The sequence below is a fragment of the Podarcis liolepis genome (genome assembly GCF_965112155.1).
Source record: "Podarcis liolepis genome assembly, chromosome: 16".
NCBI classification, from domain to species: Eukaryota; Metazoa; Chordata; class Lepidosauria; order Squamata; family Lacertidae; genus Podarcis; species Podarcis liolepis.
The window spans coordinates 19,745,759-19,772,721 of record NC_139567.1 but is presented as its reverse complement, the minus strand read 5'-3'; the positions used below and the strand labels follow the sequence as shown (position 1 = coordinate 19,772,721).

The 26,963-nt window shown below is 47.2% G+C and overlaps 2 protein-coding genes and 1 long non-coding RNA gene across 4 annotated transcripts; 2 read left to right on the top strand and 1 right to left on the bottom strand.

Annotated features, from left to right (window-relative positions):
- The first annotated feature begins 627 nt into the window (after nt 1-627).
- Nucleotides 628-9,574, top strand: LOC310696076 (6-pyruvoyl tetrahydrobiopterin synthase-like). The gene is made up of 6 exons (XM_083481244.1): nt 628-808; nt 2,584-2,663; nt 4,143-4,165; nt 6,107-6,163; nt 6,842-6,912; nt 9,158-9,574. Exons 1-6 carry the CDS (start codon nt 720-722, stop codon nt 9,297-9,299), a joined length of 462 nt encoding a protein of 153 aa, XP_083337370.1. The 5' UTR covers nt 628-719; the 3' UTR covers nt 9,300-9,574.
- Nucleotides 9,575-9,866: 292 nt separating this feature from the next.
- LOC310696090 lies at nt 9,867-11,234 on the top strand. The gene is made up of 2 exons (XR_014520408.1): nt 9,867-10,556; nt 10,794-11,234. It is a non-coding gene; the product is annotated as an uncharacterized lncRNA (long non-coding RNA).
- Nucleotides 11,235-15,885: 4,651 nt separating this feature from the next.
- Nucleotides 15,886-23,410, bottom strand: LOC310695912 (6-pyruvoyl tetrahydrobiopterin synthase-like). Of its 2 annotated transcripts, XM_083480857.1 has the most exons (6): nt 23,251-23,410; nt 19,536-19,609; nt 18,682-18,704; nt 17,970-18,026; nt 17,241-17,311; nt 15,886-16,220 (listed from the first exon to the last, which is right to left on the bottom strand). In XM_083480857.1, the coding sequence occupies exons 1-6, from the start codon at nt 23,346-23,348 to the stop codon at nt 16,097-16,099; spliced, it is 447 nt and encodes a 148-aa protein (XP_083336983.1). In that variant the 5' UTR covers nt 23,349-23,410; the 3' UTR covers nt 15,886-16,096. The 2 variants fall into 2 exon arrangements, with proteins under 2 accessions (XP_083336983.1, XP_083336982.1); XM_083480856.1 differs by lacking the exon at nt 23,251-23,410 and having other exon boundaries at nt 19,536-19,740.
- Between the last annotated feature and the right edge of the window lie 3,553 nt (nt 23,411-26,963).

The window sequence follows — 26,963 nt, the reverse complement described above, 5'->3', positions numbered from 1 at the left end:
TTTATTTATTGTCGCAGTAGGACAAAATAGTGGCTGCGATCCAACGCAAGACTGGATTCATGCCTGTGGGTATGTTCAGCTGCATATTGGCTTGTGGCTATTGCATTTGTCTGGAATGCAAAAAAACCACAACAGCAACAGGGCCAGTCAGAGACAAGGCCAAGAAAATGCTGCATTCATTCATACTAGGTAGTAGTAGTAGTAGTAGTATTTCAATGCCAGTATCATTTCAAACCAACTGACATCTATTCAGAGTAGACCCATTGAATGTGCACCGATTTAACAAGTCTAAGAATGACTAGTGTTGCGTGCAACCCTAAACCTTTCTACCTAGTATTTCATCTGTAATTATAATGTGCATGCTTTCAGCATTTAAAGGGCACTGGGGAGACTGGGCTTGCCCTGCCTTTTGCCAGCTCTGCAGCCCTTCACGCATATTCCAAAACCTTTCCGAATGAAGCAAAGTCCCCCCCTCCACCTGCGTCATCCTCTTAACAGACTGACACAACATATCTCCTTTCCTTTGCAAACTTTCTCCAACAGTGAGCAGAGGATGGGGGGGGGGGGGGAGAGGGATAAGGAAGAGGCTTCAATTGCCGCTACTGAGCTTGCGCCTTCTGCCCGCTGCGCAGACTCAGTAGCGCCCCCTCGGGAAAACCAGAAGTGCGAGCCCCCGGCGGCGGAAAGGGAAGACCCCCGCCCACCTGCCCGGCGTTGCCATGGCGCCGCCTTCGCGCTTCGCCGGGCCTAGCCGCCTGGCCCGGGTTTCCCGCTGCGTCTCCTTCAGCGCCTGCCACCGGTTGCACAGGTGCCGGGGAGCGGGGAGGGAGCTAAGAAGCGGCCCTTTTCGGCTGCTTGCTGGGAACGAGGGGGTAGCGGGCGAGCGGAGGGCGCGCGCAGGGCGCGCGCATGCGCAGGGGGAGGGGGCTTGCGTATATATGTATGTATATGAGGAGGGGGCGTGCGCTTCCTCACTTTGCATCAAGACGCGGCTTTCTTTGCAGCAAGATCGTGGCTGAGATTCCCGATGTGATGTTAAGGTTAAGGGAGATGGTGGCTCGGAGCATGTGCAGAGTGCTGCCCGAAGAAGCAGTAGGGAGGCACCCCCTATACATATCCAATCTATGTGGAGCCGTTCTCTGTGTGTGTGCATGTGAATTTTTTTTGGCTCCAGGGCTCCACCTCAAAATGGTTGGTCATACCGAAATCCAGCTCTAATCAGGCTTTGTGAAGTTAAGGGGGACAGAAAGGATGTGGGGCTTCCAAACTCCCTTTGCTGCAGAGCAAGGTAAATGTGCTGCTTTGATGGATCAGGACTGGGTTCATGGCAAAGGTTTCACTTAGACTAGGGCTGAACCCCAGCACCTGTTTGCAGTACCAAAGTGTGTTATGCATCCTCCCCACTCGCCACTGAGCAACCATTATCTAAATTGCATAGGTAAAAGTAAAGGGACCCCTGACCGTTAGGTCCAGTCGTAACCAACTCTGGGGTTGCGCTGCTCATCTCGCTTTATTGGCCGAGGGAGCTGGTGTACAGCTTCCGGGTCATGTGGCCAGCATGACTAAGCCGCTTCTGGCGAACCAGAGCAGCGCACGGAAGCGCCGTTTACCTTCCCGCTGGAGTGGTGCCTATTGATCTATTTGCACTTTGACGTGCTTTTGAACTGCTAGGTTGGCAGGAGCAGGGACCGAGCAACGGGAGCTCACCCCGTCGTGCTTCGAATCAATGGGGTGAGCTCCCGTTGCTCGGTCCCTGCTCCTGCCAACCTAGCAGTTCGAAAGCATACCTGGTACTAATTCATCCCTCTTTCCAAAGCATGATTATGACGACGACACACATTTGTGTTTCACAGTAGCCATGTAAAAGAGTGGAGATTTGTATTTCCACACATGCAGTGGACATAAACTAGGGTGATGCACCCAGCTGTGGGGCTTCATAGTTATTTGGGGGGGGCATGGAGGGAATGATACACTCTTCCCTTTTTCCTTCTGTCCCTAAACCTGAAGAGGGGCTGTGACTCTTCAGCTTTCCCCATCCTTACACATCTACTAAGAAATACTCAGTGTACTACTCGGTGGGGCTTACTTCTGAGTAAATATCTTTAGGGTTGGGCTGTAATCCTTACATGTGAAAATGTGCCCCAAATTATTTCTGCAGCTATTCAAACAGCTCTTTCAGTCCTTAAAAAAAAATCTATTGATGTAATTTTTTTGCTTCTTAACTGTGTTTGATTGTGGGTTGTCCTTGGATCAGTCTTGAATGACTCCCGTGTTTTAAAATTTATGCAATTTACAACTTTGGAAAGGAACTACTGGTTATGAAAGTTCAGCCCTCTTGTGACACTTCTTAGTCAGAAAAGATAAGGGACAAAAACCTCTTGTTTATTCTCTGGAGATGGGCATGTTTAGAATAAGACCCCATCCAGAAATGTGTCTAAAACTCGCCTTAAAACTGTAGCAAAAACAAAAGTTGCCCCACCAGGTTAGTGTGAAAGCACATGTGTATGCATGCACACACGTTTTCACATGCTTAAATTGGTGAAACTGGATTAGTAACAAGCTCTTTAATGCACTTCTCCACAGTAACTTGCTGAGTGATGAAGAAAACAAGAAACTTTTTGGGAAATGCAATAACCCCAATGGACATGGGCACAACTACAAAGGTGAAGACCAGCTAACCTGAGCACTCATGTACAGCCATACTTGTGTGTAGTTTTAAAACTCATGGCATTAGGATGAGATTTGATCCTGGGCTTACTAACTTAAGTTCTACTAAGCTACGACTTGTTGGTACTTATGCCTGATAAACTTGGTGTATTCCATTGGGTATATAATGCAGGAGATATTCCTGTGTGGGTGATAAATCCTTTGCAGGAACTTCTTATGCTTGACAAACTCAGTGAGAATTCACAGCTCAGTAGCTGAGCAAGTGCTTTGCACACAGAAGTTTCCAAATTCAATCCCACACATCTCCCAAGTGGAAACTGTGGAGAGCCACTGGCAGTCAGTACAGATGATAATGATCTAGATCCGGGATGTCCCACCCCCGGGTGCTAGCAGTCTATTGCGGTAGATCATGGGCTCATTTTCCTCTACATGGGAAAAAGAACATCTGGCGATTGCCAAAATAAAGCTACACGCTTTATTGTTTACTGAGCAATCGTTTGGGGAGCCCCCCTAAAAAAGCTCAACAACTTTGGTTCCACCCCCCCCCCCAAATGGGTAGATCACTGCCATTTGTTTATACTGGGAGTAGATCTCAGTCTCTTTCAGAGTTGGACGTCCCTGATCTAGGTGAACCAATGGTCTCACTCAGCACAAGGCAACTTCCTACATCCTTGTGTTTTAAATTTGAGGAGGGGATGCTCAGCTATGTGGCCCACCCAGCCGCCCTACCTTGATTCTGCTCACATTCTACAGCTCAGATGGGAGTGATTTGGAGGGCTGGGTGGGGGAGAGAAATCCACCCCCAGGGGACTCTTGAATCACAGGACTACCCCATATGGGGCGGGTGTTTTCCCCCAGTAGCTTTTCATAAGCAGGCCTTCAAATCACCCCAGCCACAAACTGATATACGTTCTCCCTGTTGGTTTGCATGTGGGAGGTGGGGAGGAGTATTTGGAGGGCTGCTTCTGGGGAGCAGTAGTCCACCCACCACAGGACATCCTTTTGCCATAATGAACACCCTCCCCACTCCTGGATGGGGTGGGCTTTTCCCCTGAACATCAGTTTTTTACCAGGCAGGAGCAGTCCTCGTTATTCTGAGTGTTTGTGTGGGGGGTTTTTTTGTTTTGTTTTGCTGTTGCAAGCATTTGTTTTGAGTACTCAGAAAAGTTGTGGAAACTGGGTGCTTGCAAAGACACAGTTAGGTAAATGCAGAACTGATCGTTATGCTTCTGTATTGCTAGTTAAATGCAACAGAGGAGAAGTGTCTGAAATGGCTTTTCCATATAATAGTGCCTCTTTGTGGCAGAAAATCAGAGCAGTTACCGGTACTTTGCAAGGGAAGATTTAGGGAAAAAGGGTTCTTTTTTGAAAACTTTTGGCTGAACTTGATGAGTATCTCTATGTATGTCATCATAATTGATTTGAAACTCACTGTGACTTGACATTTTTCTTCTCTTTTTGCTTCCCCACCCCAGTGGAAGTAACTGTACACGGAGAGGTAAGTGTAAACTTTTCAAGGCTTTTGAAGTACATTTCAGATTGTTTGGCACCAATGTGCCATTTTTTAGATTCTAGATAACAACCAACCTGGGTTTTATCCAGTCTTTATTTTGCAACATTTTGGTGAGTCACAGCCCATATTCTGCCTTTTGGATTTCAGCCTAGAAAGAGGAAGCTATTCTCAGTGAGTGCTAGTCGTGAGGGCAGAAAAAGGGATTTACTTCATATTGTGGGAGTGATTCATAAGAACATACACAGATCCCTGAAGGATCAGGCCAAAGCATCCTCTTCTCACAGAGGCCACCAAGATGCCCGTTATGGGGAGCCTGCAAGAAGGCCCTCAGTGCTTCCTACTTACAATCCTCAGCAATTAGTGTTCAGAAATATATTCCCTCTGACAGACTCAGTCATAATTTTGGATTCCCAAAATTTCCAAGGCACAAAACTCTTTGTCTTGCACATCCAGGCTTTTCTTCTTTGCTTCCAAGGCGTGGTGCATCACCCTCTGACCTCAGAACTCACCATGGGGACTGGGCATCATGCCCAGGTGAAGTTTGAGGATTATCTCAGCACCCAGAAGGCTGCATTCATGTATACTTTACCTTGCAATGCCTGCAGTTGTTTTTTCTTACTCAGATATGTGAAACTGGTGCTGTGATGGTTATTGTCATGGAGAGGCGAAGGCAACGTGGTCCAGATTATTGCCAAAGCTCAGTAGCAGAATATAGAAACCTGTCTTCAGTTGAGTCAAACCATTTTCCCATCTAGCTTAGTATTGTCTACACTGACTGTCAGCAGCTCTGCAAGGTTTCAGACATGGAGTTTGTCCCATCCCTACCTAGAGATGCCCAGAATTGAACCTGGGACCTTCTGCATGCAAAGCAGATGCTTTATCACTGAGCTACCGTCCTTCCCTTGCTTTGCACACAGAAATTCCCAGGTTCAACACCCCCACATCTCCAGCTGAAAGGTTTTAGGTAGGTAGTTGTGGGAAAGCCCCCTGCTTAGAATTCTGTCTACCAGAGTAGACTGTGGGGCTCAGTGGGCCAATGGCCTGGATCGGTATAGAGAGTTCCTTGTTAGGGGTTCTGAAGAGTTACAGGGGGCACAAAGCTCTAAACATTCCCCATGTCATACTGCCTTTTTCTTACGAGATCTTGTTACCTAAAAAATGCCCAGGAAAAAAATGATTTGATGGCTTAGATCCAGCTGTACCGGGAATCAGATAAAACATCTTTTATCTGAGAGATGTCAAGTTTTAGAGAGTAAAATACTGATGCTGCTGTCCTGAGTAGCTCTAGCCTGTGACTTGTTGGAAGGAGAACTAAAGCAAAAGAAGAGCCATTCCTTTGAAACTATTTCCCTTCTCTTCCTTGCCCTGTACCCTTTCCTAGTTTTGATTCCAACAACAAGCTTTGTGATAACAAACTTGAACAGAGGAAACTTCTGTCCAGCACCAGAAATTCCAGAGAGGCTTCCCTGATTCATTGCTGCTGTTGAGGGTGCTGTGATGTTGCTCGCAGATCGTGGCTACAAAGTCCTAGGTCTATAGCAAATCTCATAATGCAGAGCTCTCTGTTCACTCACCCATTGCACCAGACCAAAGTCCAGTGTACTTGGCAAGCTGTGAGCTTCAGAAATCTTACATTTTGGCTCTCAACAGAGTGGCAAGGCCTTCTGTTGCTGCTGATTTTTGAACAGGGGCTATGAGAGGAGCAGTTTAGCAGCATGAAATTTCGGGTACCAAGTTGTGTGCCTTTCTTTGGACTAAGACTTAGAGGTAGTCACCGATAGGCAAATATCTCTGCTGTTTATGTTATGGAAAACATAGCTATTTGCTTCTCGTCAGGCTTAAGAACATAAGAAAAGTCCATCTGGTCCAGCACTCTCTGTTCTCCTTTGGCATCTGGTTCAAGCTCTGTTTGTCCTTGTCTTGTAGATTGATCCTATTACTGGGATGGTGATCAACCTCACAGATCTGAAAGACTACATGGAGGTAATAATGCCATATTTTTTTCATAGTGGAAACGTTGTCTGCAGTACTCCCCCAGCCCAGTGTATGTTGCAGGGAATAGTGGGTTGTGGGGGCAGGAGGCTGATGCAGGAGAGAAACGTGACTGGGAGAACAATGAACACAACCTGAAAGCTTTTGCATTTTCCTTCAGACAGGTAGAGGAAAAGAGGCAAGGGACGCATCAGTCCTCCTAAACTAAGGCCAGAGGGCGGGGGAGAGAGAGCAGACCAGTTGCTTGTCTTTCACGATCTGGACAAGGAGGGAATTCCTTCAGATCAATAAGTGATACACCCTATAATCCAAGCAGTGAACTATTCATCTTCCATTTGCTACAACCTAAGAAGAAATGGCCCGTTGAAACAGTTATGCATCATTGCAGACCTGTAATAAGAACCAACAGCATTCTTATTTACGTTTTATTTATCATTTATTTTTATTATTCCATTTTTCCAGGGAGCTTACGGTGTCTTAGGTTTTATCCTCAGAACCACCCTGTGAGACAGGCTAGGCTGAGAGATGGTGACTGGCTCAACGTCATTCAGTGAGCTTCCTGGCTGAGTGGGGATTTCAACCCTGGCCTTCCAGGTCTTTAGTCTAACACTGCTATCCCGCACTAGACATGGACATAACTGTTTAACCTCCTTTCCTCTCTATCCTTAGGAAGCTATCATGGAGCCTCTTGATCACAAGAATCTGGATAAAGATGTTCCCTACTTTGCTGAAGTCGTAAGGTAGGGGAGCTTTCTGTATCTCATTATGAACTGGGGCTGTTGAGGTCCTCTTACACAGCTAGTCCTTTTTTGCTTTTTTATCATTGAATTGTGGGAATGCTGTGGACATCATTGAATTTTGATTTCATTTGACAAAGTCCTCCATGATATTTTGGTTAGCAGGCATGTTCAATACAGGGGTTGGCAACCTGTGACCCTCCAACATGGTCAGGGATGATGGCAGTTGTGGTTTAGCAGTATCTGGAGCAGTACCTAAATGGCTTAGGACCGCAATACATCAAGGACCGCCTCTTTCCATTTGGACATACCCGGACCCTGAGATCATCTTCTGAGGCCCTTCTTCGTGTGCCCCCTCCTTGAGAGGTCTGGAGGGTGGCAACACGAGAACGGGGCCTTCTCTGCAGTGGCTCCCCATCTGTGGAACGCTCTCCCCAGGGAAGTTTGCCTGGTGCCTTCATTATACACCTTTAGGTGCCAGGCAAAAATGTTCCTTTTTAACCAGGCCTTTGGTTGATCTGATTTACATCCTATGCCCTTTTAAAATGTGTTTCTTTTTTTGGGGGGGGGGGCTATTGGGTTGTTGTTTTAATTTTTATTACGTATTTTGTGGTTTTATATCTTGATTTTATTCTGTGAACCACCCTGAGACCCCCCAGGTATAGGGCGGTATATAAATTCAATAAATAATAATAAATAATAATAGAGGGCGCTAGATTTCCCATATCTAGGTAAGTGATAATGTGGTCAGCTGGGTTCGTGGTGGGTTGGAGAACCATACTCAAGAGAGTGTTTATCTATGGCTCTCCTCAAACTGGAGGGAGGGTTCAATTCAGGTGCCATAATTCTCTGTCTTAATCCTGAGACTCCATAATTTTTTATTATCAGTTACTTAGATTGATAGGGGGTGGTTGGGATCCTTATCTTACTTGCAAATGACACGATACTGGAATGGGATTGCTAGCACGTCAGAGGACAACAACAGAATAACAAATTAAAAATGGCCTTGACCAGATGGTAATTGGGCCAAAACAACCAAAATGAAATTTTGCATAGGTATAGAGGGGATACCTGGCTTGGCAGTAATATTTTATTTTATTTTATTTTTTATTTTTTATTTAATTTATTTAATCCCCAGTCAGCCATGAATCTCACTGTGGCCTTGGGCCAGTCACATGTGTGAAAAGGATCATGGGATTGTAGTTGGTCTCAAGCTTGACATGTGTTAGCAGTGTGATGCTCCTGTCTAAAAGGCTCATGCAATTTCAGGCTGCATTAACAGAATCGTAGTTTCCAAGTCACAAGAAGTAACAGCTCTACTAATTAGGCATAATTAGGCTGAACTAATTAGGCATAATCTGGAATATTGTGTCTAGTTGTGGGTGGTGCACCTTAAGCAGGGTCTGGACAAGCTGGAAATGATTCAGAGGAGGGCAACATGGAGGATCAGCGATATGGAGAATATGCCCTACGAGGAAAAATTGAAGGAGCTAAGAAGGTTTAGCTTGGATAAGAGAAGACTGGGGGCCAGAGGGACGCCACAGCCCTCTTCAGATTCCTGAAGGGGTTGTCGCAAAGAGGGAAGGACTAGATCCAATGGCCGTTGCACAAGAGAGGGCAGGTTTTGGCCGATCATTAGGAGAAACTTCTTGAGGAGGTCAACAGTGGTAATTTTATGGGACATTTTATGTAGCTAGAAGTCTTTAAGTAGAGCCTGGACATCCAACTGTTTGGGGCGGCGGCGCAGGGAAGGCTTGTTCTATGGATTCCTTTCACTGAGCAGAGATTGGACCAGAAGACTTCCAAGGCCCCCACCAGCTCAAGGATCTTGTGACCATTTTTTTTACACTATATAGGCAGATTAATGTCACTTGCCATTCTTTTGTGCATGTCCCATTGGGTGGGAAATCTGTGTATGCAATGCTTGTGGCCCTTTCCAACTCCGTACTCTTGTTAGACTTCAAACCTTCCTCAGCAGTATATTCTAATGCAAGCGCCCAGATAATCTGTTTTGGATGAGTGCAAAAAACTTTCTAAGCTTATGCAACTCAAAAGTGAATCAGTGAAAATACTCAAAGAAGCACAGGCGTGGACATCAAGGGTCCATCCATAAAGGATTCTTGTAGATCGTTGTGCAATGATCCACAGCAGCTTCTCCCTCTGGTGTAGGCGTGTCCCAAGTGTCTGTGAAGATGACAGAAATCTAACCAGAAGGGCAGAATGGCTAACTCACTGTTCTTTCTTGCAGCACTACAGAGAATGTTGCCGTGTACATCTGGGAAAACCTCCAGAAGCACCTTCCTAAGGGGACACTTTATAAAGTCAAAGTGTATGAAACAGACAAGAACATTGTTGTTTACAAGGGAGAGGGGACCGTTCTGGAGAAATGAAGATGCCTTTGTCTTGATGCCTTTGATCTAGTGCTGGTGAAAGAACCCAATCAACCGGAGGATTAATGAGCTTTATCTGCTAAGTGTAGCCATGAGAAATCTAGAATGTATCTTATTTGTTAAAGATATGCTATAACAGAAAGACAGCAAGGCTTTTGTGAAGGCAGTGAATCTTTTGTGCAGTTCTGTGCTGTTGGAATTTGTTGCCGTCTTGATGTGTCAAAATGTCCTCTATTTTTCTAGATAGCGAGGAAGATGTAGTTTCTCTGCCCTTTTGTATCTGTTTCCGTTTACATGGCACAAGAGTCACACCAGTTCAAAATCCTGAGTACAGTGGTACCTTGGGTTACAGACGCTTCAGGTTACAGATTCCACTAACCCAGAAATAGTACCTCGGGTTAAGAACTTTGCTTCAGGATGAGAACAGAAATCGCATGGTGGCAGGGCGGCGGCAGTGGGAGGCCCGATTAGCTAAAGTGGTACCTCGGGTTAAGAACCATTTCAGGTTAAGAACGGACCTCCAGAATGAATTAAGTTCTTAACCCGAGGTACCACTGTACTTATTCCATCTGGCAGCAGCTTTTCATGGTCTAAGGCAGAGAAGCTGTTTCACTGATCCCATTTTCTCATTGGTGGGGGGACCTCCAGCCCACAGGCCTCATTAGACCTGGAACAGATCCCATGTTTGGTCTGCAAGGCCATTTCCCCCAAATCAGAGGCACCCTTCCCCCATTTGATGGAATATGTGGCACCATGTGTGTGGCAGTTAAGGACTTGACTCCAAAGGAACAGTTGGGGTACTTAATGTGAGCTCCCAATTGCTCCTTGCCAAGTGGGGCTTGCTGACAGCTGATTAGCACTGATAGAGATCCTCATTCAGATCGGCTGCACCAGGCCATTCCCCATAGGGAGCTCCCTCGTGCAGCTCGGGGCCTTTTTGATAGCTAGAGAAGCCATGGATTAAACTTGGGACCTACATAGAAAGCATGTCGTCTCCCATTGAGTTGGCCGTGGTCTTTTCCTTTTACTCCTATCAGGGCCCCCAGTTCAGATCTCACTTCTGCCATGAATTTAGGCTATGTTCACACACCACTTCTCAAATTGATGCAGACCGAGTGCTTGGCTTTTCTACGTAGTCCACACACAATCGACCTCTGATGCATATTTTTTTTGCCCCTGAAAAGCACTAATTGAGAAAACTGGTTTTATTCCAAAAATAAAAGGTTGTTGCAGATTGAGTCTGCATTACCCTGCAGTGTGTCCATTTGAAAACATTGTAGGTGGTCCCAGATACGTGTGTGTTTGGAGCAGGGCAGCCACACCCACCCAATGATACCGTGGATGGGTGTATACCAAGATTGCTGTCACCATTCTCTTCATTCATTGGGGCTTGTGCAGGGGGGATAACCTAATCCAAGGGAGGTTTTTCAAAGTATCAAGGAACCACAGCCACCCTTGTGCATGGCAGTATGTGGAATTGATCTGCACTGAAAGCAGCATGTTGTGGATGAGCGTGAACAATTCCAGCTTCAGAAAAAAACTACACTTTTCACTTCAAATGGGTTAGTGTGTACACAGCCTCAAATGGTAGCTCTCAGCAAATCACACTTTTGAGTGTCACTCTTGGGATATGGGAATAACTAGTGCTCTTTTCTTTCTTTTTTAAGTGCTGGTACTCACCATGAAGTTGTTCCAGTAAGTGCCACACTTTTAACATTGGGGGTTGGGGGAAGGTGCTGATACTGCATTCCCTTTAGTACCCCTAGGGGGAAAAACACTGGAATTAACCATTTCCCCCTTCCTTACAGGGTTGTTGAAAGGACCACAGAGGTAATGTAACATATAAATGCTCTATAAAAGCTACGTACGTTGTGTGCTGCTTCCACTATGTGATTCTCCTGACCAACAGTCATTAAATGTTGATTTGTTAATGGATTTTGATTATCCATGTCTCTTCCTATGGTAAAGAGAAAATTGGGAGCAGTCGCAAAAGGTGGAATGATTATGTTGGAGGGGAAAGGATTAAGGCACTTGATGTACAGATGACGCTACCAGTAGCTATTGCCTCAATGAATGGACACCTGACTATTGAGTTCTGGGGATAAATGACAAGCTGTTACTCTCATGCAAACCGCCAGGTGCCAAGGTGGGGAATTTGGGGTGTGGCAAAACATCCCTTGTTTGGATGCTGTGTATGTGGTTGTGGTTGTACACAACAGTCCAGCAGGGAGCTGGACACCCTTGAGCTCTTTGAAAGCCAGTTGAGTGGTGCTGGTTCCAAAAGTTGGCAGGATTGGGCATTGTTGTCATCTTGAGCAGAAAAAGCCACCACCACCCTGGCCATTCTCACTCTGCACCTCTTACAAACTAAAAGGTCTCACTGGTAGGGGTTTGCTTGTGGTACCCCAGAGCTCTCAGCTGAAACAAGGCCTGTCTTGTGTGGGACTGTGGTTTGGAAGTTGATTGGTGGTATTGCCACTCCATTGATCCTGGCGTCTCTGGATGTGAACTGAGGACTCCCATTGCAAAGCGCTGTGTTTGAAGGAAAGTGCCACAGCCAGTGGAAAACAAATGCACATTAGTGGAACGAATGCATGTTCTTCCCTGAATTATCCCTGCTTCTGTTTCCCTCCTCCTCCCTCTGTTCTCTTCCCTGTCCTGAATTTTAGACTAGAAACCCCTTAAGAAAGAGGCCTGTCCTCCTGTACCATGCATAATGATCATTGCACTATGGAAATGAACACCAGAAGTCTGCAGGGGTGCAAGGAACGGCATTTTCTTCCTTGGCGTGTTGGTACTCCTTCCTCCAAAAGTTGCTCAGAGCAGCATCTGAGCCTCACAGCACCCCCTGCTGGCTCTGATTCACACCCTCCTTGTGTCTAGTTGAAACATGCCATTGAACTCTTGATAATACCTTTTGCTTCTCTGGATGGAGTATAGATGCAGGGCCGGCCCACCCATGAGGCATACTGAGGCACCTGCCCCTACTGCTGGAGAAGCAAGAAATGGCTGTGGCTTCCGGTGAGATAACATGGACTTCACCGGAACCCAGAAACCACAGCCATGTGACTCCAGTAATCAAGGCAGTGGTGTCAGCGGGACCTCCCCATTTTGCCTCAGGTGGCAAAATGGGATGGGCTGTTCCTTTATAGAGGTAGGGGTGTGTGTGTGTAGGAAGTACCGTATTTTTCGCCCCATAAGACGCACCGGCCCATAAGACGCACCTAGTTTTTTGGGGGGGAAATAAAGGGAAAAAAATTTATTTCCCCCCCAGGTGCGCTGCGCTACACCAGGAGCTTGGGGCGTGTGGAGCTCAGCGCGCCCCAAGCTTCTGCGTGCCGGCAAGCAGTCCGCTAGCCTTGGGAGAGCCGCGGGGCTCTCCCAGGGCTAGCGGATCACTGCGCTACACCAGGAGCTTGGGGCGTGCTGAGCTCAGTGCGCCTCAAGCTTCTGCGTGCGCGCAAGCAGTCCGCTAGCCTTGGGAGAGCCGCGGGGCTCTCCCAGGGCTAGCGGATCGCTGCGCTACACCAGGAGCTTGGAGCGTGCTGAGCTCAGCGCGCCCCAAGCTTCTAGGTGCGCGCAAGCAGTCCGCTAGCCTTGGGAGAGCCGCGGGGCTCTCCCAGGGCTAGCGGATCGCTGCGCTACACCAGGAGCTTGGGGCGTGCTGAGCTCAGCGCGCCCCAAGCTTCTGCGTGCGCGCAAGCAGTCCGCTAGCCTTGGGAGAGCCGCGGGGCTCTCCCAGGGCTAGCGGATCGCTGCGCTACACCAGGAGCTTGGGGCGTGCTGAACTCAGCGCGCCCCAAGCTTCTGCGTGCGCGCAAGCAGTCCGCTAGCCTTGGGAGAGCCGCGGGGCTCTCCCAGGGCTAGCGGATCGCTGCGCTACACCAGGAGCTTGGGGCGTGCTGAGCTCAGCGCGCCCCAAGCTTCTAGGTGCGCGCAAGCAGTCCGCTAGCCTTGGGAGAGCCGCGGGGCTCTCCCAGGGCTAGCGGACTGCTTGCGCGCACCTAGAAGCACAGGCTGCCGCCCCAAGCCTCGCGCACCCGGTGGGACCTCCTGCCGGGTGCGCGAGGCTTGCTGACACTCGCCCGAAGCAGGGGAAGCCCTCCGGAGGGCTCCCCGTGCTGCGGGCGACAGGCTGCTGCCCCAAGCCTCGCGCACCCGGCGGGACCTCCTGCCGGGTGCGCGAGGCTTGCAGACACTCGCCCGAAGCAGGGGGAGCCCTCCTGAGGGCTCCCCGTGCTTCGGGCGACAGGCTACCACCCCAAGCCTCGCGCACCCGGTGCGACCTCCTGCCGGGCGCGCGAGGCTTGCAGGCATTCGCCCCATAAGACGCACCCCGATTTCCCCTTCATTTTTGGAGGGGAAAAAGTGTGTCTTATGGGGCGAAAAATACGGTAGTCTACTGTATGAAGGTATCATTTGCATCTGATGCTCTGCTTTGTCTCTGACCCTGCTCACAGTCACCACTGCCATGTGTCCCCCAGAAGGGAATGAGACCCTTGGTCTGAAAAAGGTTCCCCAACTCTCTTTGAGCTGGAGACCCAGGGCGAATGGCCTGCCTGCTGTCCTGCCCCATCCCCCCCCCCAAATCTGTTTGGCCCTGGCTGCATGTTAAGAGTTGTGCTTGGGTCCAATTCCAGCCTCTGCCCTGGATTTATGGAGTGGCTTTGGGCTAGGCATTCTCACTGAGCACCAGTCTTCCATCTGTAAAATGTGTGATGGTAGTGGGGGAACAATGCTCTTGGCAGGGTGGCTGTGATAGGGAAAAGTCATCATTAGTTACTGGTTTTAGTTTTTAAAAGGTAGCTGTGTTAATTGAAAACAACAACAATCCAGAATTTGGCCGTGCTTTTATTATGACCAGTGACTAGTAATCGAGAGTATGTGGACTCTTCTGTTTTATGGACTTAACAAGTGATTGTTGTAAATTCGTCTCCATTAGCAATTTAATTCTGTATGTACCTCATGGTGGGGAGCAGACCCTGCAGTGCACTCTGCGCTGACGGTAATGCAGCGAAGACCAATTTGTGCAATCAGACGCCTGCTGGGGACTGTGTTTACTCTGATGTTATGTGTACCCCTAAAACCTGGAGTAAGTCGATGCGGCGCAGCAGCGGCTGTGGTTCTGCTTGTCTGATTTTGGAGGTGTACTTTTGGACCAGGAGTGCCAAATCTGACATGCATCAGGATGGAAGGGCCGGGCGTGTTTTCTCAAGTGTATCTTCCAGGTTCCACACCTCCAGTGTTGATCCCACAGCCTGTTTTCAGAAGTGTCAGCAGGGTGTGTTCAGACCTCTGAGGATGGATACTGAACTCCTTTTGGAGCTGCCACTCAAATATGGGTCAGTTTGCACATACACCTGTTTCTTCTCTCTTTTCCAGTAACGTTGCTGATGGCATTGTGCATGGTAAGACACTGGCTGCGTATACACCATGCATTTAAAGCACCTCCCCAAGAATCCTGAGAAATGTAGTTTGTTACAGATTCTGGGAACTGCAGTGCTGTGAAGGGTGAACGACAGTTCCCTAGATTCTCGGGAATGCTTTTCATGTATTCACATGCAAAAATTCTGGGTTGGAAATGCCTTTTGGGCATTAAGCAAACTGAACTGTTTCCCCGATAGACATCTCCCCGGCCCCCCATAACCCACTGTTCATAAGCTTCACAGCCCTAGAAATGATTGATGTTATTTTTTCCTTTGGTTCATTCACTAAAACCTCAGCTCAGCAGCTTGGGCTGAATGTATTGTGTTAACAATCCCGGCATTATGAAATTTAACCTTATGTAGGGTGATGCATCTTAACGGAGGATGATTAGCAATCGGATTATGAGCTGGCTTTGTAAGGATAACACAATTCCTTCCAGTAGCACCTTAAAGACCAACTAAGTTAGTTCTTGGTATGAGCTTTCGTGTGCAAGCACACTTCTTCAGACCAACACGGCTACCTATCTGCAATAAGGATAACACAGTCGCTGTTGGGATATAAAGTTGTATGGGATCCATCACTTGGTCATCAGAGAAGCCCCACCTGACAGCCTTTTGCATGTGGTCCACTTGCAGAAGCAGAAGATTATATCCAATGCTAGTCTTTCTTAAAGCAGGCCTGTTGGATTTAGTGAAACTCGGGGTTCATCCATACTTCTGCTTGTCCCATGCTTTTTTCCTGCTTGTCCCATGCTTTCTTGGTCTGAGCAGTTTTCCATTGGCCCGACCACTTTCCCTGGGAAAACCTGCTCTTTAACACTGAATCAGAGCAAATGTCAGTCTGCAGAAACCCTGGTTGTTGACGTTTGCTCCACTTTAGCGGTAAAGATTGGGTTTCCGTAGGGGGAAGTGCCAGGACAAGCAGAAGTCTAGATGAGTCCTCAGCCATGCCCATTAGCTTCAATGGGTTGACTTTGAGTAGGACCAGCATTGGCTTCAACCCAGGATTCTTGCATCTCTTCGCACCCAGAGCTTTGCAACGGAGCCAGTCTTATATTCAGCAGCCAGCCTTTACGCATGTGAACTATCTTAATGTAATGGACTATCCCCTTGCTGGATAATGCTGTGATGAAGAATGAGGTTACACACATGTCACAACATGGCTTTTGCAGATCTTTTTAACCAACAGATTAAACAAAGCTGCAATACTGCAGTAAAAGGCCCTGGAGGCATCTCTTCACTGTAGATACAGAATAGTTTGCAAATGTTCTGAGAAGGGGTTTGTCACATTAAATCAACAATGAGTGTTAATACAATATATGGGAGAATAACTCTCCTAGCCAACCCCCGCCCCCTGTTCCTTGTGGATTTTTAGTCCCCCTTGTATACGATAAAATTTCTGTCGGATTCATAGACCTTGACTTTGTGCAGGCATCCATCTGGTAGGATTTTTTCAAGGTTTTTCCATATGTACACGGCTAAGTTCTCTGTTGTGCTGGAGGAAGAGCAGAGAGGTTGATATGGACAAGGAAGAGACTCCACAATATAGGTTTTTCTGCATAAAGGTAGCGCTGCCTTCAAACCTGCCTTTCTTTACCCTGTTGCTTCTCGCCCATGACTTCAAATCAAATCTGTGTATATTCTACTCTGATGTAACTTTAGTCTGGATAAGGCACAGGATGTCTCATGGCAGACCCACTCCAAATATTTAAACACACATTTAAAGAACATGGCTTCTTTCCCCAGAGAATCCTGGGAACTATTGTTTGTGAAATGTACTGGGAATTGTAGCTCTCTCTGTGCATGGGAAAACTACAGCTCCCATGATTCTTTTGGGGAAGTGGGGAAAAACGGGGCCACCATCTTCCAGGCCGCACTCACATGACCTGCACAAGAAGGCTTTTTCCAAGCACGGTGGACAAAATTGGGAATTTGGGGGAGCCGTGTGAGATCACGACCCGAAACTGTGCGAGAGCATGGTGCCCAAAATGGTTTTCCTGGTTTATCCAGGACAGTTGTGGGTTATATATATGTATGGTGTGGATCTTCTCTCAAGCCTCAGGCTGTGACAAACTTACACAAGCCAGGCATGGTCTATGCACCTCTGTGCCAGCTTTCTGGAAGAGGGAGCAACCAGCCTGCTTTTTGCTGTACTTGAGGGTCACTTATGCAGCTGACCAGCAGGTGGCTTTCCAGCCATGTGACATAAAGGAGCCAATCGGATTCCCAATAGTCGTATAAAATGGAAACCTCTGGCCTGGTCCTTTGGTCTGAGCAACTTGTTTCTAGAGTAACAGCATTAAGTTGTTCTGCCTGTGGCTGTTTGCTTTGCCCTCATAGCCATCTCTACAAAGCAGCTTGGGGAGGAGGCCCCTCTAGCTTGTGGGTCCAATGAGGCTGTTTCCCCAAAACCAGGACCATGACCCACATCTGACATTGTATATGGATGCAAGTCTCCTGCACTCTTTACAAATGTGGGCAGTGGAGACGGCACACAAACTTAACAGCTACCCACCTTGCAACGCTGGCAAAAAAATCAACATCCTGGTCAAGGTTCTTGTGGTCGAGCGGATCCATAATGGCTTCCTGAAAATAAGAGCAAAGATCTGGTTGGGAACAGGGATTGTGAAGTTCTAAACCAGGGGTCAGCAAACTTTTTTTGGAGGGGGGCGGTTCACCGTCCCCCAGACGTTGTGCATGTGGCGGAGGGGGCTTCTCTCTCCCCCCCTCTCTCCCCCAAATCCTCCCCGCCCCCTGCCTACCTATGCTGCTGCAAAGTCGCTCGTCTCGCCACTGCAGCCAGCCTCTGGCACTCGCAAGGGCAGACACAGGAGCTGCGGTTGGGAGAGGTGCTGCACTGTTCGCTGCCAACTGTGTCTCCTGTGGCTGCCCTTGCGAGTGGCAGAGGCTGGCGGCGGCGGGACGAGTAGCCCCGAAAGGGCTGGCTGGCTCCGGAGAGGCGCTGCCCAAAATGGCGCTCAGCCAGCTCAGCCCAGCCCCTTTCCTCCACTACGCAGGGAGAGGAGAAGCCAGGAGGAGGAGCCGCGTTGTGAGGGAGAGGGGGGGAAATGGCGGCGGAAAAAAAATGGTGGCACTGGAAAAAAATTAACAAACAGAATCGCCGATCCATGGCATGTCCGCGGGCCAGATCCTGAGGGCAATTGGGTCTGATCTGGCCTGCGGTCCATAGTTTGCCGACCCGTGTTATAAACTTTGCCTCTGAGGTTCATAACTCTGGAATTACCTTCATATATTCCTGAAGCTTGTAAATATTCATGAACATTCCACTGATGGGGTCAATCTGTAAGACAAGTTAAATAATACCAATGGTAATAATGGTGATGATTTTATACCAGGTATTTATATATCATTTAATATTCAGAATTTCTGGTGCTGTACATACAAGTACATTATTATTATTATTTTACTAAAAATGACGTCAATAATAATAATTTTATTTTTTAACCCTTGGAGTGTTCAAAGGACAGGACTTAGAGCTGCTCTTGAATACTACTACTATGATAATACTATTAACAACAGTAGTGGGGGGGACCAATGCTAGGAACTATCACAAGAGGTTATGATTGGATAAATGCATGGAGAAGAGATTTATCAATGGCTATTGGCTTAAAGTGGAACCTCCATTTGCAGATGCAGTCTATCTCTAAATATCAGGTACTAGGGACAAACAACCGGGGAAAGACATGGTCATTGTACTCTGCTTATATGTGACCTATAAGGCACTGGGGTGGTCAAATGGTTGGAAACAGATGTCTGAGCTGGATGGAACTGGTTCTGATCCTGCAAGGCGGCCTCTAATCAAGGGATCCGATCCCACAGTGGTGAATTGAAACATGGCAGCAGCATATCTCAAGTGCTGCTGAGAATCTCAGACTCTTGGTAAAGGCACAAAACCTGTTTTCAAAATAAAGAGCAACAAAAGGAAAATGCCCTACCTTTCCACATATGGTCACTGTCACTGCAAAGGAGAAAGAAGAAACTGTGAGAGAGTTGTTAGCATTAATTGCAGACCCAGTTCAGTACCACAAGGTGGTAGCAAAGAGTTGGGTAAAGCACATCTCTTGCTGAAACATACAATCTCCTCTGCAATAAGGAAAAATACTTGCATGCTTTAGCGCTGCCCCACCTCCAGAAAACATTGGAAATGAGCACGTCAGAGAGAACTAGCCTGATGTGCTGCTACAGTGTGGTGTAGTGGTTAAGAGCGGTAGTCTCATAATCTGGGGAACCGGGTTCGCGTCTCCGCTCCTCCACATGCAGCTGCTGGGTGACCTTGGACCAGTCACACTTCTTTGAAGTCTCTCAGCCCCACTCACCTCACAGAGTGTTTGTTGTGGGGGAGGAAGGGAAAGGAGAATGTTAGCCGCTTTGAGACTCCTTAAAGGGAGTGAAAGGCGGGATATCAAATCCAAACTCTTCTTCTTCTTCTTCTTCTTCTACATTTCCGCATGCAAGGTCTCCCCTCTTCCCCAACAGAAGAGCATTCAAGTGTGCAACCCCAAAGGGGCACAGTCCTGGGGAATTTGACCACTCAGTTTTGCCAACTGAAGCTGAGTACACACTGCTGGATTCTAAGCCCCTGGTGAGAAAAATCTCCATTCGGATTCCAGCAGGAAAAACACTGAACAGGGTCTCTTCCCACCAGAAAGAGGAATGCCTTTCAAAGCTTATCACCCCTCCCCTTCCCCTGTTTGCCTGTAGAAGAATTTGCTCCAGTCTTTACATGGAGGCAGTACGTATCATCACCACCACCATCATCATCAATGCTAGAAAGGCTCACTGCTCTTACCTTTGTAGTTATGCCCGTGGCTCTGATTGCATTTCCCAAACAGCTTCCTATTCGCCTCCTCATTCAGAGATTTGCTGTAAGACAGAGGGTGAGGGTTGAGAAAAAGAAGCAGCCAACAGGAATAAGATGAAAACAGCAAGAGAGGCAATCTAACTGCAGATGGGAACAGAGAAGGAAGCCTTTTGTACATGGAGACTGTCTATTGTCAGTGACTAGCAAGGATAACTCAAAATGGACCCTCAAAGGATCCATTACTTCTGAAACAGCCCTTATTTTTTAAAAAAATTGAGCCATACCCAACCCAGCTTTTTTGCAGCTATTTGCAAGTCTTCTTTGTTTTAGTATTACATTTAAACCTCACTTTTCCTCCAAGGAGCTCAAGGGTGGCATTCACGGTTATCCTTCCTCCCACTTTTATCCTCACAGCAATGCTGCAATGTCATTGGCTAGACTGAGAGTGACTTTATAAGGGCCTGGATTATAGAGTCCAGTACTTCTATAATCACCGTATTTCTTGTGCCACCTCTACATTCGGTGATGATTCCTGACTCTGCTGAGCCCTATCCAGCCCAGTTAACGTAAATCATAATGCCAAATTATTGCTGTTGGGGATGGACCTATATTGCATGTGGCTGCCCTTTGCATAGATCAGGGAGGAGCAAGCTTCCAGCATCAATTTTGACTTTTTCTTCAAACTCCGAGACCCGCAAACTGGATGCAAAACACTCTCAGAACAAAAGGACAAGGCCTCTGAGCACATGCTCAGCCCAGGAATTTGCTTTCAGTTCCAGAACTGAGCACAAGGCCGTTATACCCTGAGCGTTCTTCATCACAGCTGCATAATTTAGAAGGGGAAAAAAGAACCTTTCTCTTGTAGCAATGCCAGCAATTTTAACAGAAGAAACACGATAACTTTAAAACAAAAAGAGCAACGAAAATCCATAGCCACTTGACCTTGACAATAAGGATATTCCATAACGCTGTTTTAAATGTCTATATTAATAGAGGAAGGTCCGTATAGTTAAAGCTATGGTTTTCCCAGTAGTGATGTATGGAAGTGAGAGCTGGACCATAAAGAAGGCTGATCGCTGAAGAATTGATGCTTTTGAATTATGGTGCTGGAGGAGACTCTTGAGAGTCCCATGGACTGCAAGAAGATCAAACCTATCCATTCTCAAGGAAATCAGCCCTGAGTGCTCACTGGAAGGACAGATCCTGAAGCTGAGACTCCAATACTTTGACCACCTCATGAGAAAAGAAGACTCCCTGGAAAAGACCCTGATGTTGGGAAAGATGGAGGGCACAAGGAGAAGGGGACGACAGAGGACGAGATGGTTGGATAGTGTTCTCGACGCTACCGGCATGAGTTTGACCAAACTGTGGGAGGCAGGGAAGACAGGAGTGCCTGGCGTGCTCTGGTCCATGGGGTCATGAAGAGTCGGACATGACTAAACAACAACAATAATTAATAGAGGCAGTCCAAGAAAACAGCCAGCTGGATCAGAGCAGTGGCCAATCTAGTCTAGCATCTTGTTCTTACAGTGGCCAACCAGATGGCTGTTGTGAAACAACCGGGAGTCCATGTCCTTGTTTATCTCTGGCAAGTCTACCAGTAAGTCCTGATCTACCTCGTCAGCAACTCTGGAGAGAAATAGTACACCTCGTACCATTTGCCTTTTGCTGCCTTTTGCTGTGTGTGTATAATGCAACGCTTCGTTTATACGAGCTTTTATTCACAAAAGCACTTTCTACAATAAATCTTTTAATCTGTCTTCCAGGTGCCGCAATACTCTTGTTATATGCATGTGTGTTTTGCAAGAGATACTCAAATGTCCCCCTCTGGAATACGTCCTCTCAACCCGGGTGGGAGGCTCTGTCTGCAATCTAAGCAGCATTAGCTACAACAATCACGTTGCCTTTCCCCCAAGTACAAATAATTTCTTCTTCATTCTTCCCCAGAACTCAGGTTGCTGTCTTTCATATACCAATCCCAGTTCCTGTGCCTTTAACTGTGAATATTAGTAGGTGGGAGAAATGCTTTTTTCCCTGGGCCATGAGAAGCTTTGCCACTTGGCAACCTTTCCCAGAACCCTGTTTGTCAGTATATACTGACACTCTGTAGCCCAGTGGATAGGGCATCCGTTCTGCATGCAGAAAATCCCAGGTTCAGTCCCCAACACCTCCAAGTACTGTAATAATAATAATAATAATAATAATAATAATAATAATAATAATAATAAAATTTATTACTTATTATTTATGCCCCACCCATCTGGCTGGGTTTCCCCAGCCACACTGGGCAGCTCCCAACAGAATTAAAAGCACAATACAACATCAAACATTAAAAACTTCCCTAAGCAGGGCTGCCTTCAGATGTCTTCTAAAAGTCATAGTTGTTTATTTCCTTGACATCTGATGGGAGGGTGTTCCACAGGGTGGGCACCACTATCGAGAAGGTCCTCTGCCTAGCTTAAAGCTGACTTGGACAAAAGTGTCCATTTTCCTTCTAGTGCCATCATTGATGAAATCCTCTTTTAATTCCCCTTTTTACAGACATCTAGGCCCTACTCTCCAGCTTCTTCGCCATCCCATCTACTTTCTTCCTGTCTTGTTCAAGTGACAAATTGGCAGAGTCCTGTTGGGCCCTGAAGACTAGTCAGTTGCCTGTTGCACAAATTTTTGCAGCTTCATGAACAGAGTAAACTGTGGAAAGAATGAATGGCCACTGGAGACAGAAAACTATGACATAACCTCCAAGCTTTCTCCGAAGAAAATATGGATGTCCTATCCTATTATTATTATTATTATTATTATTATTATTATTATATTGTTTATACCACACCCATCTGATTGGCAGCTTCCAAGATATATAAAAACGTAATAAATAATAATAAAGCATTAAACGTTAAAAAACCTCCCTATACAAGGCTGCCGTCAGATGTCTTCTAAAGGTTGTATAAGAATAATAATATTAATATTTTTATATCCCGCCCTCCCTGGCCAAGACTGGGCTCAGGGCGGCTTACACTGAATATAAATACAATAAAAACAAAACAAAACAAAACAGTTACTTATCTCCTTGGCTTGGGAGTCACATAACTCTATACCCTCCAACATTTCTCCAATGAAAATAGGAACGTCCTAAGGAAGAGCGGGACATTCCGGGATCAAATCAGAAACCGGGATGTCTTCTGTAAGTCTGGGACTGTCCCTTCAAAAGAGGGCACTTGGAGAGTCTGTTATGATAGCTTCTGAACCTCCTTAGACATCCTTTCTCACCTTTGTTGCAGGGTGGGGCAGGTCATACAGAGGAAAGTGGGGAGAGCTAGAACGCATTAAGAAACCCAACGCTTCATATTGCATAGCTGAGATAAAGGTTACAGATGAGTCTCTTTCCTGAACTTGGGAAGGAAACTGCTGCAATAGCAGCAGTTCTTACCCTGCAGACCAAACCTGGTTAACATTTGCCCTTTGGCTCTATTTGCCCTTTGAACGATATGAGTATCAGAGATGCTATCTTGGGCAACTGGTTCCTTATGTCCGGAGAATTGTAGGTACAGGAAATACTCACTAGAATCCATTGGGCAGCCAGTCTTCTGAGAGGTTGCACATCTATGCTTCCTTCCAGGGATGGGGAAATCGTGGGCTCTTTGGTCACCTTCGAAACATGTTTTTTTCCTCTCAACCCTCCATCCTCCCTCTTCCCCGTTGTTACCTGTTCAGCCTATGGGCGGCTGCAAATGTTTCGGTGCGAGAAAGGAAGGTCATCTTGCCTGCGGTGTTCGGCTTGCTATCTTTCGCCACACGCTCCATTGTTAACAGAGGGTTGGTAGCTGAGCTGCCGTTAAAAGTGGGAAACCTTCATGCGGGGCCCAAATAAATATATCCACAAGTTGTCATGTGGTGGATGGTAGACTGGCCAATCGGATGCAAATTGTTTGTCAGACAGCGTATCTCCTGGCCTAAATTTCTTTACACAGAACAACCATCAGCATTGTTTTTTGTTTTGCATCAATTAACTCGGCGTATTTCCTTCTTGACGAAAGCCATGGTTTAATGGGATATAAATAAATAAATAAATAAATAGTCAAGGCTCACGTGGATTGTCTAATTTGGGTTGGATTTTTTTTGGAAAAGGACATTGTTTCACAGGGTGAGTGCAGGGATAAGGACATTTCTCCTAACTGCTTGCTGCTTGTGAATGCATACCCCTCAATATTACTGGGTCTTTACTTAGATTTTTGTGTTTACACTGTAAAAGTTCTGTCATGGATGAAACAAATGTGGTTTTGGCTCTAAGGTGGGTCTCCAGCGAATTACAACAAGTTGGGTAGCTCAAACCTACCTACCTTCCTTCCTTCCTTCCTTCCTTTCTTTCTTTCTTTCTTTCTTTCTTCCTTCCTTTCTTTCTTTCTTTCTTTCTTTCTTTCTTTCTTTCTTTCTTTCTTTCTTTCTTTCTTTCTTTCTTTCTCTTTTGTGAGTCTGCAAGCTCAGCTCCATCCTCAGGGGCAATTTACTTCATCTAACAAACTGCTTAGGAGCTGACAACAAATTTACCATAATTGACAATAACTTAATGCTGTTTTATGGTTTCCAAGACAATCAGACTGTAGGAACAATTGAGAGCTCACTTTAGAAATCTGGAGCAAGAAAGATTAGACTTAAAATCAATCAAGTGTTTCCCACCCAGATAGGGAGCACTGGACTGTATCTTTTTTTAGAGTGCGCATTGGAGGATGAATGGGGTGTGTGTGACAGAATGCGGTCTGCCCCAGGTGCCATCACTGAGGCGGGTGTGTGTGACAAAATGAAGTTTTGTTTTTGTTTTTTAAAATTGGGCTCACAAAACTTTTTAGGAGTGACGTGGTGGCTTAGGTGCCTGCAGGTTCTCCAATGCCTGAAACAGCAGTGTGGGTCATGCGTCTGCCTACTGCCTTTCCCTCAGCTGAAGGCAGTGGAGAGGCTCCAAATGTCAGAGAGGCTCGCCCCGCCCCCATGGATGGATTGCCCCACCCCTGGCTGCAGGACATGCCCCCGCACCAGGCACCCGAGCGGCTAGCTATGCCGCTGCCTTAGTGACATGGAATTTCAAGAGATCCCAGCCAGCCATTATAAGTTTGGGTGAGATTCCAGCCTCATCACATACGAGGGCCTTCCCTTGATGACCGTTCAAAAACTTCAACACGTGAAGGATGCTGAGTCCTGTTCCCACTGAGTATGAAGGGATGTCCCTTGATGACTGTTCAAAAGCTTCAGCTGATGGAGAATGTTATGAGTTGCCAACTGAAGGAAGCGTGTCAACGAGATACACTGGTTCGCTGTTGCCTTTTTCCAGGTAAGGTGAGCCCTAGAGCCCTAGAATGGTCCACTCTTCCCATGTCCCATGGGGACCTGGGATATCAACAGAGTTCTCCCTAAGTTTGGAATCCACCAAGAGTGCCCAAGAGGTGGCTTTTGAAAAGGATTAGACAAATTCATGGTGAAATATACTCGGAGTCGAGAGTGGATTTCATGCCCTTTATTCAGCTCATAGTGGTGAGGAGGAAGTGGAAGTTGCCCCAGAATGTCTGCTTTATACACATTATTTACACAATGGGCCCCGCGTGATTGGCTAATTCTGGGATTCTCCTGTAGGCCAATCAGGTTGCGGATTCACTTCCACCTGGAGCTGGATTGGGTGGCTCATGTGGACCAATCAGACTCTGCATTCTGAATCCTATTGTTCTGGGACCAATCAGACTACTGCATTCTGAATCCTATTGTTCTAGGACCAATCAGACTGCTGCATTTTGGATCCTATTCAACTCAGTACATAACACATGGATATAAGAATCAATGGCAAACTTCATATTCAGAGGCATTTCATCTTTGCTTCCCAGATGCTGGGGTTAAACAACAAGGGAACAACAAGGGAACCTCTCTGCCAGAGAGATTCCCACCACTTTGTTGACCACTTTGGGAGACCAGGGAAGCAACTGGGATTTGGAAGTGGGGAATTAATAATATGAACACTCTTGGTTTGGAATTTCCTGGCTAATTACAAATGGAGCCCACATTCCTCTAATGTTTTGGCTCAGGTTGCAATTAACCCAACCACAATCCCAGAATCAACTTTCCCTGCCACTACAACTGTTCCATTCTATTTCTTCACTGATTCTTACTTGGTAGAAACAATGAGAATGACCTCTGCTGTGGCCTATGTTAGTGGTCATCAGGGCTGAAGTGTAGGTGGATTCCCACGAAGCAAGACACAGTGATAACAGCAAGAACTTTTATTGAACTAACAGAACTGGACAACAGGGGCAAAGCAACTGCTTATATATGTTTCTGAAGGTCTGGGCTGCTCTTACTCTCAGCATGATTGGCTGTCTAAACTCCCAAGCTGCAAATCATAATTCAGAGTTTAAGAACCAATGTCAGTGGCCCAAATCCTGTTCTGTGTTCTGTGACTGGATATCATGTATTGAATCAGAACACAGGGGCTCAGAATTCTTAGTCCAGACTCAAGCTCAGGCAAACACACACCACTGAAAGCATAACATCTAGGAAACATTGTTTCTCGGGACTTCCGACTATTCCTACTGTTTCCTAAGGCCTAGTTGAGCCTGCAACAGCTTTTCTTGTTATTTTATCTGCCACCACAAAATAAGAAAGGGGAGAAATGGAAGGGAGCATTGAATTGGAGATCTTCTGAGGGGTTGGTGTCGTTGAAGCCTCTAGCCTTTGGCAGCCTTCTCTGCCATCCATCACTACAAGCTACCGTATTTTTCGCCCTATAGGACGCACTTTTTCCCCTCCAAAAATGAAGGGGAAACCTGGGTGCGTCCTATGGGCAGAATGCAGGCTTTTGCTGAAGCTTGGAGAGCGAGAGGGGTCGGTGCGCACCGACCCCTCTCGCTCTCCAGGCTTCAGGAAGACATCCACAGCCTAGGCAGCCCTGCGGGACGTCCCACAGGGATGTCTAGGCTGCGGATAGCAGCCTGCTTCCCGGAGCGTCGGGCGCCCTGAAAGCAGAGTGCCCGGCGCTTCGGGAACACATCCGCAGCCTAGGCAGCCCTGCGGGAGGTCCCGCAGGGATGTCTAGGCTGCGGATAGCAGCCTGCCGCCCAGCGCGAGGGGCGCCCTGAAGCAGAGCGCCCCCCGCACCGGGCAGACATCTGCAGCGTGTTGGAGCCCTGCAGGAGTTCCCTGCAAGGCTCCCCATGCTGCGGATAGCAGCCTGCTGCCCAGCGCGAGGGGCGCCCTGAAGCAGAGCGCCCCCCGCGCCAGGCAGACATCCGCAGCGCGGGGAGCCTTGCAGGAGTTCCCCGCAGGGCTCCCCACGCTGCGGATAGCAGCCTGCCGCCTGGCGTGAGGGGCTCCCTGAAGCAGAGCGCCCCTCGCGCCGGGCAGACATCCACAGCGTGGGGAGCCTTGCAGGAGTTCCCC

Coding starts and splice junctions, on each gene's coding strand:
- LOC310696076 (XM_083481244.1), top strand. CDS start 720: ATGGCGCCGCCTTCGCGCTTCGCCGGGCCTAGCCGCCTGGCCCGGGTT. Junction 4,166..6,106: donor AAGTAACTGTACACGGAGAG/GTAAGTGTAAAC, acceptor CTTGTCTTGTAG/ATTGATCCTATTACTGGGAT. Junction 6,913..9,157: donor TACTTTGCTGAAGTCGTAAG/GTAGGGGAGCTT, acceptor TCTTTCTTGCAG/CACTACAGAGAATGTTGCCG.
- LOC310695912 (XM_083480856.1), bottom strand. CDS start 19,725: ATGTACAAAAGGCTTCCTTCTCTGTTCCCATCTGCAGTTAGATTGCCT. Junction 18,705..19,535: donor CCACGGGCATAACTACAAAG/GTAAGAGCAGTG, acceptor TCTCCTTTGCAG/TGACAGTGACCATATGTGGA. Junction 17,312..17,969: donor AGCTTCAGGAATATATGAAG/GTAATTCCAGAG, acceptor TCTTATTTTCAG/GAAGCCATTATGGATCCGCT.